This window comes from Haliotis asinina, chromosome 5 (genome assembly GCF_037392515.1).
Source record: "Haliotis asinina isolate JCU_RB_2024 chromosome 5, JCU_Hal_asi_v2, whole genome shotgun sequence".
Classification (NCBI taxonomy): Eukaryota; Metazoa; Mollusca; class Gastropoda; order Lepetellida; family Haliotidae; genus Haliotis; species Haliotis asinina.
Window position 1 is genome coordinate 28,621,776 of NC_090284.1, and position 20,994 is coordinate 28,642,769.

The 20,994-nt window shown below is 38.5% G+C and overlaps 1 protein-coding gene across 2 annotated transcripts in view; it reads left to right on the plus strand.

Moving 5' to 3' along the window:
• LOC137283495 (tuberin-like) overlaps positions 1–14,260 on the plus strand; it is a 141,600-nt gene extending 127,340 nt beyond the window's left edge. For both annotated transcript variants that reach the window (XM_067815024.1, XM_067815025.1), the window contains one exon: positions 13,835–14,260. In XM_067815024.1, the coding sequence (XP_067671125.1) occupies positions 13,835–14,044 (210 nt within the window). In that variant the 3' untranslated portion in view covers positions 14,045–14,260. The remainder of the gene's footprint in view (positions 1–13,834) is intronic.
• Positions 14,261–20,994: the final 6,734 nt, after the last annotated feature.

A 20,994-nucleotide genomic window follows, 5' to 3' on the forward strand; every position in this document is an offset into this window, starting at 1 on the left:
ACTTGTACAGATGTTTAGCTCTATTCATTCTGTTCATTTGTTCACTTACATATGTCTTTTATAGAGATTCTAAAGGTGTGCATCTCATATTTTGTTTTTGTATTTTATAGTTTTTAGTATGTTTAGAGACATTTAAACTTCAATAAATTTTGTGGAATTTCCCTCTGATGATAGTGAAATAGGGGATTAAATCTATCCACTCCTGTAAAAAAATTCTCACCAAAATTGATTAAGCTTATACACATGTTTCACTGGGAGTGCATCTCAGAGTTGCATATAATGTTTATTGAACTTGTTCAGTAGAAATTAATCATCAGAGCACGCTCAGTTTAGGGAACAATTCCCATAGCAGCGGGGGCATCCCTGTCCCTGGACACAATTTTGTCTTGTTTCCAACTAAAGTTCAAGGATTGTATCTGACTGTCCAGACTTACGTTATGTGATTTCTGGTGTTGTGGACAGTAGTAATCTGTGAGAGTATATGTATTTTTAATGGTTGTCTTTGAATGATATACTTCATAAACAACAGATATAAACATGGAGATATAAAAAGAACTGGTTATATGATCCATTGAACACATAGGTTTACATGCATCCCCTACAATATGTATCATGTGACTGGTTGTTCCAGGTCCTGTTACTCTACTTATTTCATGATATAAACAATCATGTCAGTTATGTATAACACATGGTCATTTATTTTAGGTCACATGCTTCCTGATATTTGGAATGTTAACAATCATGATTGACGTGCTAAAAGTGGAACATGAACTTGCTACACTTCATATCTTATACACACGTATCAAATGAACAGGACCCTTATTCTCGAAACGCTCGTAGCCCTAAGAATTCTTAACTTTGATCATAGCCAGTGTGTTAAGAATGGACTTGAAATTCGTAGGGCTACGAACTTTTCGAGAATAGCTAGCCAGAGCATTTGTTTAGCAGATGGGTTCAGTTGATATATTCTCATTCATTATTTATTTAATTTGTTTCCTCATAGATACCTATTTCTTTACAAAGGTACAAATTTATATGAGTGTAGAATGGGTAGTTAAATGTATCCTGAAGTGTATTGATAGTGCAGGATGGAAATTTAAATGTATCCTCAAGTGTATTGGTAGTGCAGAGTGGGGATTTTAATGTATCTTCAAGTGTGTTGGTAGTGCAGAAAGGGGATTTTAATGAGTCCTCAAGTGTATTGGTAGTGCAGAATGAGGATTTGAATGTATATTCAGTGTGTATTGGTAGTGCAGAATGGGGATTTGAATGTATCCTCAAGTGTATTGGTAGTGCAGAATGGGGATTTGAATGTATCTTCAAGTATAGTGGTAGTGCAGAGTCAGGATTTGAATGTATCTTCAAGTGTATTGTTGTGCAGAATGGGGATTTGAATGTATCCTCAAGTGTATTGGTAGTGCAGAATGGCGATTTGAATATATACTCAATTGATTGGTAGTGCAGAATGGGGATTTCAGTGTATCCTCAAGTGTATTGTTAGTGCAGAGTGGGGATTTGAATGTATCTTCAAGTATATTGGTAGTGCCGAAAGGGGATTTGAATGTATGTTCAGTGTGTATTGGTAGTGGAGAATGAGGATTTGAATGTATCCTCAAGTGTATTGGTAGTGCAGAAAGGGGATTTGAATGTATCCTCAAGTGTGTTGGTAGTGCAGAAAGGGGATTTGAATGTATCCTCAAGTGTATTGTTAGTGCAGAATGGAGATTTGAATGTATTTTCAAGTGTATTGGTAGTGCCGAAAGGGGATTTGAATGTATCTTCAAGTCTATTGTTAGTGCAGAATGGAGATTTGAATGTATTTTCAAGTGTATTGGTAGTGCCGAAAGGGGATTCGAATGTATCTTCAGTGTGTATTGGCTGTGCAGAATGAGGATTTGAATGTATGTTCAGTGTGTATTGGTAGTGCAGAATGGAGATTTGAATGTATCCTCAAGTGCATTGTTAGTGCAGAATGAGGATTTGAATGTATATTCAGTGGGGATTTGAATGTATCTTCAGTGTGTGTTGGTAGTGCAGAATGAGGATTTGAATGTATCCTCAAGTGTATTGTTAGTAGAGAATGTGGATTTGAATGTATCTTCAAGTGCATTGGTAGTGCAGAATGAGGATTTGAATGTATCTTCAAGTGTATTGTTAGTGGAGAATGGGGATTTGAATGTATCTTCAAGTCTATTGTTACTGCAGAATGGAGATTTGAATGTATCTTCAAGTGTATTGGTAGTGCCAAAAGGGGATTCGAATGTATCTTCAGTGTGTATTGGCTGTGCAGAATGAGGATTTGAATGTATGTTCAGTGTGTATTGGTAGTGCAGAATGGAGATTTGAATGTATCTTCAAGTGTATTGGTTGTGGAGAATGGGGATTTGAATGTATCTTCAGTGTGTACTGGTAGTGCAGCATGAGGATTTCAATGTATCTTCAAGTGTATTGGTTGTGCAGAATGAAGATTTGAATGTATCTTCAGTGTGTATTGGTAGTGCAAAATGAGGATTTGAATGTATCTTCAAGTATGTTGGTAGTGCCGAAAGGGGATTTGAATGTATCTTCATGTGTATTGGTAGTGCAGAATTGGGATTTGAATGTATCCTCAAGTGTATTGTTAGTGCAGAAAGGGGATTTGAATGTATCTTCATGTGTATTGTTAGTGCAGAGTCAGGATTTGAATGTATCTTCAAGCATATTGGTAGTGCAGAAAGGGGATTTGAATGTATCTTCCGTGTGTATTGGTAGTGCAGAGTCAGGATTTGAATGTATCTTGAAGTGTATTGTTAGTGCAGAATGTCGATTTCAGTGTATCCTCAAGTGTATTGGTAGTGCAGAGTGGGGATTTGAATGTGTCCTCAAGTGTATTGGTAGTGCAGAATGGAGATTTGAATATATACTCAAGTGTATTGTTAGTGCAGAATGGGGATTTGAATGTATCTTCAAGTGTATTGGTAGTGCAGAATGTTGATTTGAATGTATCTTCAGTGTGTATTGGTAGTGCAGAAAGGGGATTTGAATGTATCCTCAAGTGTATTGGTAGTGCAGAAAGGGGATTTGATTGTATCCTCAAGTGTATTGGTAGTGCAGAATGGAGATTTGAATGTATTTTCAAGTGTATTGGTAGTGCAGAAAGGGGATTTGAATGTATCTTCAAGTCTATTGTTAGTGCAGAATGGAGATTTGAATGTATCTTCAAGTGTATTGGTAGTGCCGAAAGGGGATTTGAATGTATCTTCAAGTCTATTGTTAGTGCAGAATGGAGATTTGAATGTATCTTCAAGTGTATTGGTAGTGCCGAAAGAGGATTCGAATGTATCTTCAGTGTGTATTGGTAGTGCAGAATGAGGATTTGAATGTATATTCAGTGTGTATTGGTAGTGCAGAATGGGGATTTGAATGTATCCTCAAGTGTATTGGTAGTGCAGAATGGAGATTTGAATGTATTTTCAAGTGTATTGGTAGTGCAGAATGGAGATTTGAATGTATCTTCAAGTCTATTGTTAGTGCAGAATGGAGATTTGAATGTATCTTCAAGTGTATTGGTAGTGCAGAATGAGGATTTGAATGTATATTCAGTGTGTATTGGTAGTGCAGAATGGAGATTTGAATGTATCCTCAAGTGCATTGTTAGTGCAGAATGAGGATTTGAATGTATATTCAGTGTGTATTGTTAGTGCAGAATGAGGATTTGAATGTATCTTCAGTGTGTATTGGTAGTGCAGAGTCGGGATTTGAATTGTATCTTCAAGTGTATTGGTAGTGCAGAAAGGGGATTTGAATGTATCCTCAAGTGTATTGTTAGTGCAGAATGGAGATTTGAATGTATCCTCAAGTGTATTGGTAGTGCCAAAAGGGGATTTGAATGTATCCTCAAGTGTATTGTTAGTGCAGAATTGAGATTTGAATGTACCTTTAAGTGTATTGGTAGTGCAAAATTGGGATTTGAATGTATCTTCAAGTGTATTGGTATTGCAGAATGGGGATTTGGATGTATCTTCTGTGTGTATTGGTAATGCAGAGTCAGGATTTGAATGTATCTCCAGGTGTATTGGTAGTGCAGAATGGGGATTTCAGTGTATCCTGAAGTGTATTGTTAGTGCAGAGTGGGGATTTGAATGTATCCTCAAGTGTATTGGTAGTGCAGAATGGAGATATGAATATATACTCAGGTGTACTGGTAGTGCACAAAGGGGATTTGAATGTATCCTCAAGTGTATTGTTAGTGCAGAATGGAGATTTGAATGTATATTCAGTGTGTATTGTTAGTGCAGAATGAGGATTTGAATGTATCTTCAGTGTGTATTGGTAGTGCAGAGTCGGGATTTGAATGTATCCTCAAGTGTATTGTTGTACAGAATGGGGATTTGAATGTATCTTCAAGTGTATTGTTAGTGCAGAATTGGGATTTGAATGTATCCTCAAGTGTATTGTTAGTGCAGAAAGGGGATTTGATTGTATCTTCAAGTGTATTGTTAGTGCAGAGTCAGGATTTGAATGTATCTTCAAGCATATTGGTAGTGCAGAAAGGGGATTTGAATGTATCTTCCGTGTGTATTGGTAGTGCAGAGTCAGGATTTGAATGTATCTTCAAGTGTATTGGTAGTGCAGAATGTCGATTTCAGTGTATCCTCAAGTGTATTGGTAGTGCAGAGTGGAGATTTGAATGTGTCCTCAAGTGTATTGGTAGTGCAGAATGGAGATTTGAATATATACTCAAGTGTATTGTTAGTGCAGAATGGGGATTTGAATGTATCTTCAAGTGTATTGTTAGTGGAGAATATTGATTTGAATGTATCTTCAGTGTGTATTGGTAGTGCAGAGTCAGGATTTGAATGTATCCTCAAGTGTATTGGTAGTGCAGAAAGGGGATTTGAATGTATCCTCAAGTGTATTGGTAGTGCAGAATGGAGATTTGAATGTATTTTCAAGTGTATTGGTAGTGCAGAAAGGGGATTTGAATGTATCTTCAAGTCTATTGTTAGTGCAGAATGGAGATTTGAATGTATCTTCAAGTGTATTGGTAGTGCCAAAAGGGGATTCGAATGTATCTTCAGTGTGTATTGGCTGTGCAGAATGAGGATTTGAATGTATGTTCAGTGTGTATTGGTAGTGCAGAATGGAGATTTGAATGTATCTTCAAGTGTATTGGTTGTGGAGAATGGGGATTTGAATGTATCTTCAGTGTGTACTGGTAGTGCAGCATGAGGATTTCAATGTATCTTCAAGTGTATTGGTTGTGCAGAATGAAGATTTGAATGTATCTTCATGTGTATTGGTAGTGCAAAATGAGGATTTGAATGTATCTTCAAGTATATTGGTAGTGCCAAAAGGGGATTTGAATGTATCTTCAGTGTGTATTGGTAGTGCAGAATGGGGATTTGAATTGTATCTTCAAGTGTATTGTTTGTGCAGAAAGGGGATTTGAATGTATCTTCATGTGTATTGGTAGTGCAGAATTGGGATTTGAATGTATCCTCAAGTGTATTGTTAGTGCAGAAAGGGGATTTGAATGTATCTTCATGTGTATTGTTAGTGCAGAGTCAGGATTTGAATGTATCTTCAAGCATATTGGTAGTGCAGAAAGGGGATTTGAATGTATCTTCCGTGTGTATTGGTAGTGCAGAGTCAGGATTTGAATGTATCTTGAAGTGTATTGTTTGTGCAGAATGTCGATTTCAGTGTATCCTCAAGTGTATTGGTAGTGCAGAGTGGGGATTTGAATGTGTCCTCAAGTGTATTGGTAGTGCAGAATGGAGATTTGAATATATACTCAAGTGTATTGGTTGTGCAGAAAGGGGATTTGAATGTATCTTCAAGTGTATTGTTAGTGGAGAATGTTGATTTGAATGTATCTTCAGTGTGTATTGGTAGTGCAGAGTCAGGATTTGAATGTATCCTCAAGTGTATTGGTAGTGCAGAAAGGGGATTTGAATGTATCCTCAAGTGTATTGGTAGTGCAGAATGGAGATTTGAATGTATTTTCAAGTGTATTGGTAGTGCAGAAAGGGGATTTGAATGTATCTTCAAGTGTATTGGTAGTGCCAAAAGGGGATTCGAATGTATCTTCAGTGTGTATTGGCTGTGCAGAATGAGGATTTGAATGTATGTTCAGTGTGTATTGGTAGTGCAGAATGGAGATTTGAATGTATCTTCAAGTGTATTGGTTGTGGAGAATGGGGATTTGAATGTATCTTCAGTGTGTACTGGTAGTGCAGCATGAGGATTTCAATGTATCTTCAAGTGTATTGGTTGTGCAGAATGAAGATTTGAATGTATCTTCAGTGTGTATTGGTAGTGCAAAATGAGGATTTGAATGTATCTTCAAGTATATTGGTAGTGCCGAAAGGGGATTTGAATGTATCTTCAGTGTGTATTGGTAGTGCAGAATGGGGATTTGAATTGTATCTTCAAGTGTATTGTTTGTGCAGAAAGGGGATTTGAATGTATCTTCATGTGTATTGGTAGTGCAGAATTGGGATTTGAATGTATCCTCAAGTGTATTGTTAGTGCAGAAAGGGGATTTGAATGTATCTTCATGTGTATTGTTAGTGCAGAGTCAGGATTTGAATGTATCTTCAAGCATATTGGTAGTGCAGAAAGGGGATTTGAATGTATCTTCCGTGTGTATTGGTAGTGCAGAGTCAGGATTTGAATGTATCTTGAAGTGTATTGTTAGTGCAGAATGTCGATTTCAGTGTATCCTCAAGTGTATTGGTAGTGCAGAGTGGGGATTTGAATGTGTCCTCAAGTGTATTGGTAGTGCAGAATGGAGATTTGAATATATACTCAAGTGTATTGTTAGTGCAGAATGGGGATTTGAATGTATCTTCAAGTGTATTGTTAGTGGAGAATGTTGATTTGAATGTATCTTCAGTGTGTATTGGTAGTGCAGAGTCAGGATTTGAATGTATCCTCAAGTGTATTGGTAGTGCAGAAAGGGGATTTGAATGTATCCTCAAGTGTATTGGTAGTGCAGAATGGAGATTTGAATGTATTTTCAAGTGTATTGGTAGTGCAGAAAGGGGATTTGAATGTATCTTCAAGTCTATTGTTAGTGCAGAATGGAGATTTGAATGTATCTTCAAGTGTATTGGTAGTGCCAAAAGGGGATTCGAATGTATCTTCAGTGTGTATTGGCTGTGCAGAATGAGGATTTGAATGTATGTTCAGTGTGTATTGGTAGTGCAGAATGGAGATTTGAATGTATCTTCAAGTGTATTGGTTGTGGAGAATGGGGATTTGAATGTATCTTCAGTGTGTACTGGTAGTGCAGCATGAGGATTTCAATGTATCTTCAAGTGTATTGGTTGTGCAGAATGAAGATTTGAATGTATCTTCAGTGTGTATTGGTAGTGCAAAATGAGGATTTGAATGTATCTTCAAGTATATTGGTAGTGCCGAAAGGGGATTTGAATGTATCTTCAGTGTGTATTGGTAGTGCAGAATGGGGATTTGAATTGTATCTTCAAGTGTATTGTTTGTGCAGAAAGGGGATTTGAATGTATCTTCATGTGTATTGGTAGTGCAGAATTGGGATTTGAATGTATCTTCAAGTGTATTGGTAGTGCACAAAGGGGATTTGAATGTATCCTCTAGTGCATTGTTAGTGCAGAATGAGGATTTGAATGTATATTCAGTGTGTATTGTTAGTGCAGAATGAGGATTTGAATGTATCTTCAAGTGTATTGGTAGTGCACAAAGGGGATTTGAATGTATCCTCAAGTGTATTGTTAGTGCAGAATGGAGATTTGAATGTATATTCAGTGTGTATTGTTAGTGCAGAATGAGGATTTGAATGTATCTTCAGTGTGTATTGGTAGTGCAGAGTCGGGATTTGAATGTATCCTCAAGTGTATTGTTGTACAGAATGGGGATTTGAATGTATCTTCAAGTGTATTGTTAGTGCAGAATTGGGATTTGAATGTATCCTCAAGTGTATTGTTAGTGCAGAAAGGGGATTTGAATGTATCTTCATGTGTATTGTTAGTGCAGAGTCAGGATTTGAATGTATCTTCAAGCATATTGGTAGTGCAGAAAGGGGATTTGAATGTATCTTCCGTGTGTATTGGTAGTGCAGAGTCAGGATTTGAATGTATCTTCAAGTGTATTGTTAGTGCAGAATGTCGATTTCAGTGTATCCTCAAGTGTATTGGTAGTGCAGAGTGGAGATTTGAATGTGTCCTCAAGTGTATTGGTAGTGCAGAATGGAGATTTGAATATATACTCAAGTGTATTGGTAGTGCAGAATGGGGATTTGAATGTATCTTCAAGTGTATTGTTAGTGGAGAATGTTGATTTGAATGTATCTTCAGTGTGTATTGGTAGTGCAGAGTCAGGATTTGAATGTATCCTCAAGTGTATTGGTAGTGCAGAATGGAGATTTGAATGTATTTTCAAGTGTATTGGTAGTGCAGAAAGGGGATTTGAATGTATCTTCAAGTCTATTGTTAGTGCAGAATGGAGATTTGAATGTATCTTCAAGTGTATTGGTAGTGCCAAAAGGGGATTCGAATGTATCTTCAGTATGTATTGGCTGTGCAGAATGAGGATTTGAATGTATGTTCAGTGTGTATTGGTAGTGCAGAATGGAGATTTGAATGTATCTTCAAGTGTATTGGTTGTGGAGAATGGGGATTTGAATGTATCTTCAGTGTGTACTGGTAGTGCAGCATGAGGATTTCAATGTATCTTCAAGTGTATTGGTTGTGCAGAATGAAGATTTGAATGTATCTTCAGTGTGTATTGGTAGTGCAAAATGAGGATTTGAATGTATCTTCAAGTATATTGGTAGTGCCGAAAGGGGATTTGAATGTATCTTCAGTGTGTATTGGTAGTGCAGAATGGGGATTTGAATTGTATCTTCAAGTGTATTGTTTGTGCAGAAAGGGGATTTGAATGTATCTTCATGTGTATTGGTAGTGCAGAATTGGGATTTGAATGTATCCTCAAGTGTATTGTTAGTGCAGAAAGGGGATTTGAATGTATCTTCATGTGTATTGTTAGTGCAGAGTCAGGATTTGAATGTATCTTCAAGCATATTGGTAGTGCAGAAAGGGGATTTGAATGTATCTTCCGTGTGTATTGGTAGTGCAGAGTCAGGATTTGAATGTATCTTGAAGTGTATTGTTAGTGCAGAATGTCGATTTCAGTGTATCCTCAAGTGTATTGGTAGTGCAGAGTGGGGATTTGAATGTGTCCTCAAGTGTATTGGTAGTGCAGAATGGAGATATGAATATATACTCAAGTGTATTGGTAGTGCAGAATGGGGATTTGAATGTATCTTCAGTGTGTATTGGTAGTGCAGAGTCAGGATTTGAATGTATCCTCAAGTGTATTGGTAGTGCAGAAAGGGGATTTGAATGTATCCTCAAGTGTATTGGTAGTGCAGAATGGAGATTTGAATGTATTTTCAAGTGTATTGGTAGTGCAGAAAGGGGATTTGAATGTATCTTCAAGTCTATTGTTAGTGCAGAATGAGGATTTGAATGTATCTTCAAGTGTATTGGTAGTGCCAAAAGGGGATTCGAATGTATCTTCAGTGTGTATTGGCTGTGCAGAATGAGGATTTGAATGTATGTTCAGTGTGTATTGGTAGTGCAGAATGGAGATTTGAATGTATCTTCAAGTGTATTGGTTGTGGAGAATGGGGATTTGAATGTATCTTCAGTGTGTACTGGTAGTGCAGCATGAGGATTTCAATGTATCTTCAAGTGTATTGGTTGTGCAGAATGAAGATTTGAATGTATCTTCAGTGTGTATTGGTAGTGCAAAATGAGGATTTGAATGTATCTTCAAGTATATTGGTAGTGCCGAAAGGGGATTTGAATGTATCTTCAGTGTGTATTGGTAGTGCAGAATGGGGATTTGAATTGTATCTTCAAGTGTATTGTTTGTGCAGAAAGGGGATTTGAATGTATCTTCATGTGTATTGGTAGTGCAGAATTGGGATTTGAATGTATCCTCAAGTGTATTGTTAGTGCAGAAAGGGGATTTGAATGTATCTTCATGTGTATTGTTAGTGCAGAGTCAGGATTTGAATGTATCTTCAAGTATATTGGTAGTGCCGAAAGGGGATTTGAATGTATCTTCAGTGTGTATTGGTAGTGCAGAATGGGGATTTGAATTGTATCTTCAAGTGTATTGTTTGTGCAGAAAGGGGATTTGAATGTATCTTCATGTGTATTGGTAGTGCAGAATTGGGATTTGAATGTATCCTCAAGTGTATTGTTAGTGCAGAAAGGGGATTTGAATGTATCTTCATGTGTATTGTTAGTGCAGAGTCAGGATTTGAATGTATCTTCAAGCATATTGGTAGTGCAGAAAGGGGATTTGAATGTATCTTCCGTGTGTATTGGTAGTGCAGAGTCAGGATTTGAATGTATCTTGAAGTGTATTGTTAGTGCAGAATGTCGATTTCAGTGTATCCTCAAGTGTATTGGTAGTGCAGAGTGGGGATTTGAATGTGTCCTCAAGTGTATTGGTGGTGCAGAATGGAGATTTGAATATATACTCAAGTGTATTGTTAGTGCAGAATGGGGATTTGAATGTATCTTCAAGTGTATTGTTAGTGGAGAATGTTGATTTGAATGTATCTTCAGTGTGTATTGGTAGTGCAGAGTCAGGATTTGAATGTATCCTCAAGTGTATTGGTAGTGCAGAAAGGGGATTTGAATGTATCCTCAAGTGTATTGGTAGTGCAGAATGGAGATTTGAATGTATTTTCAAGTGTATTGGTAGTGCAGAAAGGGGATTTGAATGTATCTTCAAGTGTATTGTTAGTGCAGAAAGGGGATTTGAATGTATCTTCAAGTGTATTGGTAGTGCCGAAAGGGGATTCGAATGTATCTTCAGTGTGTATTGGCTGTGCAGAATGAGGATTTGAATGTATGTTCAGTGTGTATTGGTAGTGCAGAATGGAGATTTGAATGTATCCTCTAGTGCATTGTTAGTGCAGAATGAGGATTTGAATGTATATTCAGTGTGTATTGTTAGTGCAGAATGAGGATTTGAATGTATCTTCAAGTGTATTGGTAGTGCAGAAAGGGAATTTGAATGTATCCTCAAGTGTATTGGTAGTGCAGAATGGAGATTTGAATGTATCCTCAAGTGTATTGGTAGTGCCAAAAGGGGATTTGAATGTATCCTCAAGTGTATTGTTAGTGCAGAATTGAGATTTGAATGTACCTTTAAGTGTATTGGTAGTGCAGAAAGGGGATTTGAATGTATCTTCAAGTGTATTGGTTTTGCAGAATGGGGATTTGGATGTATCTTCTGTGTGTATTGGTAATGCAGAGTCAGGATTTGAATGTATCTCCAAGTGTATTGGTAGTGCAGAATGGGGATTTCAGTGTATCCTGAAGTGTATTGTTAGTGCAGAGTGGGAATTTTAATGTATCCTCAAGTGTATTGGTAGTGCAGAATGGAGATATGAATATATACTCAGGTGTATTGGTAGTGCACAAAGGGGATTTGAATGTATCCTCAAGTGTGTTGTTAGTGCAGAATGGAGATTTGAATGTATATTCAGTGTGTATTGTTAGTGCAGAATGAGGATTTGAATGTATCTTCAGTGTGTATTGGTAGTGCAGAAAGGGGATTTGAATGTATCCTCAAGTGTATTGTTGTACAGAATGGGGATTTGAATGTGTCTTCAAGTGTATTGTTAGTGCAGAATGGCGATTTGAATGTATCCTCAAGTGTATTGGTAGCGCAGAAGTGTATTGTTAGTGCAGAATGTGGATTTGAATGTATCTTCAAGTGTAGTGTTAGTGCAGAATGGGGATTTGAATGTATCTTCAAGTGTATTGTTAGTGCAGAATGGAGATTTGAATGTATTTTCAGTGTGTGTTGTAAGTGCAGAATGGCGATTTGAATGTATTTTCAGTGTGTACTGGTAGTGCACAAAGGTCATTTGAATGTATCCTCAAGTGTATTGGTAGTGCAGAATGAGGATTTCAATGTATCCTCAAGTGTATTGTTAGTGGAGAATGGGGATTTGAATGTATCTTCAAGTGTATTGGTAGTGCAGAATGAGGATTTGAATGTATCCTCAAGTGTATTGTTAGTGGAGAATGTGGATTTGAATGTATCTTCAAGTGTATTGGGAGTGCAGAATGAGGATTTGAATGTATCCTCAAGTGTATTGTTAGTGGAGAATGGGGATTTGAATGTATCTTCAGTGTGTATTGGTAGTGCAGAATGAGGATTTGAATGTATCCTCAAGTGTATTGTTAGTGCAGAATGAGGATTTGAATGTATCTTCAAGTGTATTGGGAGTGCAGAATGAGGATTTGAATGTATCCTCAAGTGTATTGTTAGTGGAGAATGTGGATTTGAATGTATCTTCAGTGTGTATTGGTAGTCAGTGATGTTGCAACACTGTTTAATAGAGACCCGTGAGGATCTGGGATAGAATAGGTCTTCAGCAACCCATGCTTGCCACAAAAGGCGCCAGTGCTTGTTGTAAGAGGCACATGATGGGAACGTGTGGTCAGGCATGCTGACTAGGTTGACATATCATGGGTTCCCAATTGCACAGATCTATGCTCATGCTGTTGATCACTGGATTGTCTGGTCCAGGTTTGATTATTTACAGACTACTGCTATATAGCTGGAAAATTGCTGAGTGCGGTGTAAAACTAAACACACTCACTGACTCACTGTTTCACAGAACCTGTTCCATACCAAATTTATTAAATGTTGTAAGTGTATGATAAAACATGCCAGAGGGTATTTATGAATTAATAATCTCAGGAATCATACAGTACCGAGGGATTTATGACATATAATGTGACAGGTAGTATAGTGATGTCACGGAGGTTTGTGAGGGAAGGAAATGGTACATGGCTCATAGTGGATTTAACAGTTTATGACAAATGATTGACACATGATGAAAAATTAATAAAAGGTGCTTACTTTACTCATTAAATAGGGTGAAGCCAGTTTTTAGGCCAAAAGTATATTGGGGACAGTAGAAAAACCTTGCATGATACTCTCCTGTACATGGAATCAAACAATATCCCAGGAATGTTACTTTGTTTTGAGGTTGCAGAATCCTTTGACTCAAACTTCAGCTGTTAGAGAAAGGATGCATTAATTACAGAAGTTATACACTGACTTGTCATAAGTCTCCACCACTTACTGGCTATCATATGTCAGTTTTTCAGCATAGGAAACCTTCCATCATTCATGTAGTGTATGTTTCAATTCCTCCATCCAAATAGCGGACGACTGGGAAGGGAATGGTTATCAAACAATTTTTGGGTCTTGTTGACAGTGTTCAGTGTCCCAGGTACTGTCATGACATCTAACTTGCATTCAGTTAGTCGTATTATATGAAACCCCACACCATCACCAAATGATTTATCTGCATTGATCATCTCCTGGCGATATACTTCATTACAATATTTCCATACCCAACAAGAGCCATTGTAAAATGTAGAAGACAGCTGCTTTTATCAAACCAATGAACCCTACACCATGTTCTCAAGTTTCAATTTTCTTGGAGCAATGTGTTCCTGTCTGTCTTGTCTGTGAGGAAGTGACATCTAGTGTATGTTTAGACTGTAGCGTCCTTCTGTTGGTATTGGTGGAGAATTCCAGCTCGACATTGTCAGAACAGTTTTTCAGCATGGATTATTGATTGCCACACAAATTAGGGCTCATATTTTTCTACTCCATCATCCAGGTCCTGGACATCTTTTACTTCTCCAAGGGCTGCATGCTTCCTCAAAAGTTGACCAAGAAACATTTGGCTAATTCAGTTTGGCTATGATTAATGCTCATGTGTATGTTTGCGTGTTTTTTGTTATTAATTTGTGTTTTGCAGCTTGCATCGATGGTGCTACAGCGACAGCAGTCCCAGCCACAAGATCCCTTTGCCTCGAACTGGTTAGAAAGACTCAGACAAATCAAGCGCATTCGACAAAAAGCTAGACTGGAGGAAAGAGGAGACAATGATGCAGTATTAACTGAGGACACTGAACAGAAGCCCTTTAGGGGACGATCCTTCGTTGAGGACTTTACTGATTATGTTTAGTAAAGAATTGCGGAAATGATGCAGCAGAATGTGGCTTTACACAAGTATTCCTACTATGTTTACATTTAGAAGATTCTGTTAATCAAAGTTACTTGTCAGTTGACACGTTAACTAATTGCACACAAATTCTGAAATGGAGCTGAGTTAAATATTGTGTCAGATGTACATGATAATATTGTCAGAACCAAACCATAATAAACACTAATACAAATCAAATATTGTCCACAATTGTGTAAAACTCTCAACAATCATTGTTAGTGTATGACAGTATTCAACAAGGTTCTTGAAAATTCTCGCTTTGCCTTATATCCTGTATTCCTATGGCTGCAATTACTAAATTCTGATATTTTTAAAAGACAACCTTTTCACTGTGACATAATTAGGTCTCCTTGCAGCAGCAGCGCTGATCTTATAACTAGTCTGTGGCCAAAGGAAGCAATCTGTTAATGAGCAAAGGAAACTTGGATTATCTTTGAGGTGAAAAGTATCAATAAGAGATGGAGATCAATGTGACTAGAAGTGATGTTAAAGTTAAGGAACTGGGACATCATTTTCGAAAGTGATATCACCAGTATTATGGTGGAATTTGAAATGATTTCATTACTGACATAAGAGAACAGGAAAAGCTCCTCAAAAGGCAGAAAAGATGACATTTGGATGGAACAAAAAAAGTGTGTTGAACTCTTTGCCTTGTTTATTTACATATTCATATCAGAGCCTATAGGCGGCTTTAGATCCTTAACAGGTGACCAGCCCATTATGCTGAACATTTAATACATGTGGACAAACAAAATACAGTTACATTGGAGTTATATAGAAATCCTTGGAGTAACTCGTATGTGCACTGATGTTCCCTGTACTATGGATCTACATGAAATGCTGTGGACAAATAGTCACTAATGAATGACACTCATCTCATAGATGCAGATCTTATAATCAGTTACAGATTCACCATCATCTTTAAAAAAGTCACAAAAACTATGTTGTCTATCAATATGTATGTACCTACCAATGTTAGGTTTTAGTTTGTTCAGGATGCTCAAGTTTAAATAAGAAGGAATTATCAAGGTATATTTCACAATACAATTAAGCTCTGACTTCAACACAAGGGTGTTACAGAACAGTGAAGCGGTTATCTATTTCTGAAGGAAAGTTCAACATTGTCTGAATGCAGAACAAAAGGATTTTGTATTGACACTTGACGGTTGCAGCCATACAGCCATTGCATCATTACATCCTGAATATTTTATGAGAAAGCTCAATTCTTTGAACCATCTTGTTGTTGATTAGTACATGATGATTCTAACAAATCCATTAATATATGAAGTGTTCCAACAAACCTTCATGCTGTTTCCCATACTTCAAATCTGTAACTGATTGTGCTTGTAACTAAGGAATCAAGTGCTTGACAACTGGTTTTCAGAGAACAGTTTCCTTTATACCATTATCAGCTACCCTTATCAGATATAAAATTCCAAAGGTACATTAACTGCTTAACAACACCCCCTGTCATCCAATTTTCAGAATCTCAAAAGTCTCAAAAGGGATGAATGAGCTTCGTTTATAGAGCACAACTCGAAAACTTCTTGATATCTTTCAGCAAAACTTACCAGATAATGTGAGTCAGACCACAAAGTCGTGCCTTTTGCTATTTGCAGATTTTTGTGGTTTATCATTTTCCCATTTTCCAAGGCATTGATTCTGACTTAGTCTCAAAATGGAGGGATGGTCTTCGTTTCCGGAGCACAACTCTAAAACTTCTTAATATCTTTCAGCAAAACATGGCAGATATGTGAGTCAGACCACAAAGTGGTGCCTTTTGCTTTTTACAAAGTTTTGGCTTTTTTATTTTTCCTGGTTTCCATGGGAACAATTCTGACTTAGTCTCAAAGTAGAGGGATTGGCTTCGTTTCCAGAGCACTACTCGAAAACCATTTCATATCTGTCAACAGATCTTGACAGATGTACGAGACAGATCTTGAAGTGGTGCGTTTTGCTGTTTACAGATACATTGCATTTATATTTTTCATTATTTCCATTTAAATGATTCAAACGTTTCTTAAGAAACATTAAGTAACTGTCAGATGATTTGTACTTTCAAATATGTCAGGGCCAGGGGATATGTCATCTCCTGATGACTCTTGTTTATATTTGTTACTGAAAGTTCATACCGAAAGGTATTAGAATCTGCAAGGCTGTGTTCTGTGTTGCATGTAAGCTTTAAGTGGCCTTGTCAGTGCCACCACCAATATAGGCAAAGTTGTATTTAACATTTGGCATTTTGTATTTAACTATAGATCTCATTTTCCCATAGAATTCCTGTCAAAACTGAATACACTGTCACAAGCATTTGTAAGATCAGCAAAGGAGCAATGCAACTTTCTTTTTTCATTTTCATACTTTTTGATGATAGAGTGCTGTATGACCTTTTCGAGAACCAAAGTAAACAAACACGATTGATCCAAAATGGTCTACCCAGGAGGAAAATCTGTTTGTTAAAACTTAACTTGGAAGCAACTGCTTAGTGCTAGAGTGCTGGAGCTTGGTAATTCCTAATGCCTACATTTTAGGAAGATTCCATATAAAACTATTTTTGTTAAGTTGTTAAAGTTCCAGCATTTACTAAAACATCACATTTAAATACTTTAAGATTCCATCAAGGCCCAGAGATCTGTTTTCCTCTCTTGTTTATGTTAGTGCGATAGCTTCCACATAAAAACATGTCCAGTTTATTTGTGATTACTTCATGATCCAGTCAAACGTGGAAATGGTTAAAATAGATTAGAAGGGATAACATATCAGCCCTTTAAAGGAAGCAGAAAATATGAGGAAATAGCCACTCTAACCGAAAGTGTTGTCAGAATCAGTAGGTAAAAGACTGAAATGAATGGTTGGTTTAATGATAATGATATGTAAACTATCGTTGAAGTCAACCATTATGAGACTATCAGCATATAACGATTGTAAATATTGAATGCTGAGAGGTGAATGGTTGGAAATCATGTCACTAGGATATGAAGCAAAACCGAAGGCGGTACAAGGGTTGGTGTTATTACTGTTAACAGCACAGAAAGTGTACTAGCTGGTCGTCACTTAGAACTGTTGGCATTGGCTTGGTAATTATTGTTGGACATCTGAAATCTATGATGCTCATACTCTGCATGGATGACTCTCACATTGGTGTGTCTTGAAATTGCTGGAAGAATGTTATTAAACATGAACAGTATGACCATCATGCTTGCCATTTCGACAATGTATAATTTGCCAAAATCTATTAAAACTTCTCTTTTTATGAATTTATGTATGCTTTCCTTAACAGACGTGATAGGGTGGAAGGGTTTGCTCACTACGTGGACTGATCGGTTTGAATTCCACACTTTGGTGCAATCAGGGAGACTATACTAAGTCAAAAAAAAATTTCACAAAATGTAATTTTAAAAAATAATGATTGTTTCTCTTATGGTACATCTATGTATCCGAAATGGGATCCCTATCTTTCGACTCTAGAAAAACGTGAGCAAAACCCACTCAAACCCATCCATTCATCATGCAAATGACATTAATGCCAAATCAGGTTTTGCACATGCAGTCAATCACATGATCTTCACATCAAAGTTTTCTTCATTTGCACTTGTTTGCAGTAGGCCTCAAGAATTGAAAAAACACTTTTAAAGCACAGCGCTAAGGATACTTTAAATGCCACGATTGTCAATGTGCAATGTGAACATGGTGATGGCCTGTTGCAAGCGGGAAGATCAGTTATTGACATTCCAAGAGCAATGGGATGCAGCCGTCGTACTGTGTATGACTTGCAAGGTCGTCTACAACAAACTGGCACCATTTCTCATCGCCCAAGGTAGGGCCCTCCATGTGTGACGTCACGAGCAGAAGATTGTCAAATCGTCCTATGTCATCTACGTGACAGATTTCTGCCAGCTACACGAACCAGGGCTGAGATGTTTAGTGGTCAACTGTCCTCACAGACCATTCGTAATCAGTTGTGGGCTGCCAATCTCCATTCTCGACGTCCGTTTCGTGGGCCTGTATTGATGCCATTTTGTCAACGTCAACGTCTGCTGTGGGCCCAACGTACCTCCAATGGACCCAGAGAGACTGGAATTGAGTCTTCTTTAGCAATGAATCCAAGTTTACCCTCAGATTCGCAGACGACAGACATAGAGTCTGGAGACGTCGTGAACGGTATGCCCAATGTTGTGTACAGGAAGTCGACAGATTCGGGGCAGAAGTTACATGGTGTGGGAACAACCATTCCCGACTTCTGGTCGTCCATGGAAACCTCACAGCTGCTGCTTACCGTGACCAGGTACTCACCCTTGAACTCGTTCCTTTCATGGCGGCTCATGGCCCAGGTCTACAGTTCCAGCATGATAATGCTCGACGGTATACCGCGATGTTGATAAAAAAAATTCCTCAGAACGCTGGAATCAACGTCATGGACTGGCCATCAAGGTCCCCTGACCTTAGTCCAACAGAGCATGTTTGGGATGCCCTTGGGAGAAGGATTCGTGGTCTTAAGAACCAACCTCAGAATTTACAGTTGACGCTGCCTTGCAAGAGCAATGGCGCAGAATCCCCAACCACGTGTTCACAAGCATCAGGCAGTGGTGAATGCGCGGGGCGGCCATAAACAATATTGAACTGAGAAATTTCGAATTATTATTCTTGTGACTTGACATTCTGTATACCAATGATTTGGAAGTGATTGTGGCACTGTCAGTGTATCGAGTACATCACACAGATCTTACCATCTCTTGTTCTTTTATAGCACCCTGAAGAAAGAATGCGAAGTTTCCTTTTCGACTCAGTATATATACAGATGTTGTAGATTATCACTGGTGCAATGTGTGAAGCCAGTTTCTGGTGTTATTGCAGTAATGTTGTGGGAACCACAATCAAATGTCTCCTGCACTCCCAGTGTTGAAAACATACCGATAGTCATGAATAGTCTTGTCGTTGCGGTGTTTCACCGTCCGCCACATTGTACTAGTTGTGAACATTGCGCAACCTACTCGCAAACACAGCGGGCGGTGTGTATCAAAGCGTGTCTCCAGACTTGCGCATATTGACACGCAGTGTCACGCATTGGTCTGCTTTTATCGGGAACTGTGTGTGGCATGGTTCACGCCTTCTAACTTGTCAAGAAGTGGGCAGACGAGACTAGTGTATTGTCCCGACTTGTTCATGTGGTCACGGCAGGACGAGTTCCCGCATAGTTTGCTCACTGCACGAACAGTTTGAGTACATCACGAAATTGATACGCATTGTGTACACATACTTCACGCAAATCAGCAATGACCACGCACTCAGCAGTGCGTATATAAAAGCGTGCCCATCGCCAGTCCCCACATTCCTCAACTTGACAGCGAACAGTCAACAAGATGCCTACCAAGAAAAAGACAACCAGAAGACGAGTAGAACCAGCAGTGGACAGAAGACTTGAAGCAGATACCGGACAAGAACCAGAGAAACAGAGGTTGTCGAGATGAAGAAGGATATTTCTCCTGGTTCAGCGACAGACAGTGGCATTGTCCTGTCACCTTATCCCAAGGATATGGACAATCTTGCCATGACCCCCGACACTGAGGTTGTACATACATGTATCTTAACTTTAACTTAATCCTTCACTTGTAAATATACTGTTTTTGCATTCCTGCCTATTATACTTCGTAGGTGAATGAGTTTTGTTTTGTCTTTTTGTTTTAAAAAAAGACGAAAAAAGCACTTTCTTTAATATCTTTCTTTACATACGACTACAGAGAATAGTAATGACGGTAATTAACAGGTATTAGAGTCTGTTTTGCTGAAACGTCGTGGTCAACATTTGTGGTTACTATTGGACAGGGTGTGAGACCATTCTCTCTTGCCAAAGAATAGCGCAAACAGGAGACAAGTACTACATGCATACATACATGCATGCAAAGTACAGTTCCTCCATGTTCCATGTGACACACCACACTCTCTCTCAAAATCAACATACAAAAACCTGTATCCAGGATCTACATAGGCCATGAGTACAATGCTGCTGAAGCCCATATAATCGTAGTCAGTGATCCTGCTTTGGGTGGCTTCTTCATAGCAATGAGCTTGCCTTCCGTAGCCCTCAGACAGTTGTGAACGTTCCATCTGCAATTAATGCTATCAGCAACCTCCTTCCACTTTCAGTCAATTTTGGGGCACCTGAGTACTTCTTCCTTGTGGACCTCAATGATGACTTTACAGACCTGTAGTAAGAACTTGCAGATTGTACAAACTTCAACTCTGAAGATATACTGTAGTCTTGCATAAGAATTACCATTGGCAATGAAGCGAAGAATGGTTGCCAGGTCGTGAAAACGTGGGAAATCTTGATCAGGTAATGTCTGTATCCCGATGGTTCTTTCTTGTGGGTAGACACCTGTTCTGTGCATTAAGTGCTTGTTCTCTGGTGTTAAACATCTTGTAGGTCCACGACAATGCACGAAGCAGGGACTAATGCCTGTATTTTTATTGTATGGCGTCAAGCGAGACAAAACGGAACCAAATAATACCACGACTGTTTCAAACATGCGCGAAATGGTTGTGGCAATGCATGTCCATGCTGGAACAATGCGCGTCGTGCATGCAGTGAAGTGCACTTGACTTAAACAATGCTCCAACAATACTTAACCTTGACTTAAATAAGTCGTGCGATAGCATGCCCCTGCGCGACTGTGCGTACCATTTTCCGTCACGCATTGCGTGCCAAGTGCGTAACTTATGCCTAAACAGGACGCGAACAGTGCACAAACTAGGCTTCACGCTCTTAAGGGTACCATCTAAATTACACGCATTGCCACGACGAAATACGCGGCAGTATTTTATATTTATGTCATATTTGGGATTTCACTTCGCGGTGGCTGAGCGGGCTAGGCGGCTGACTTTGTGTGCTGGCGATTAGATGCCTGACTCTG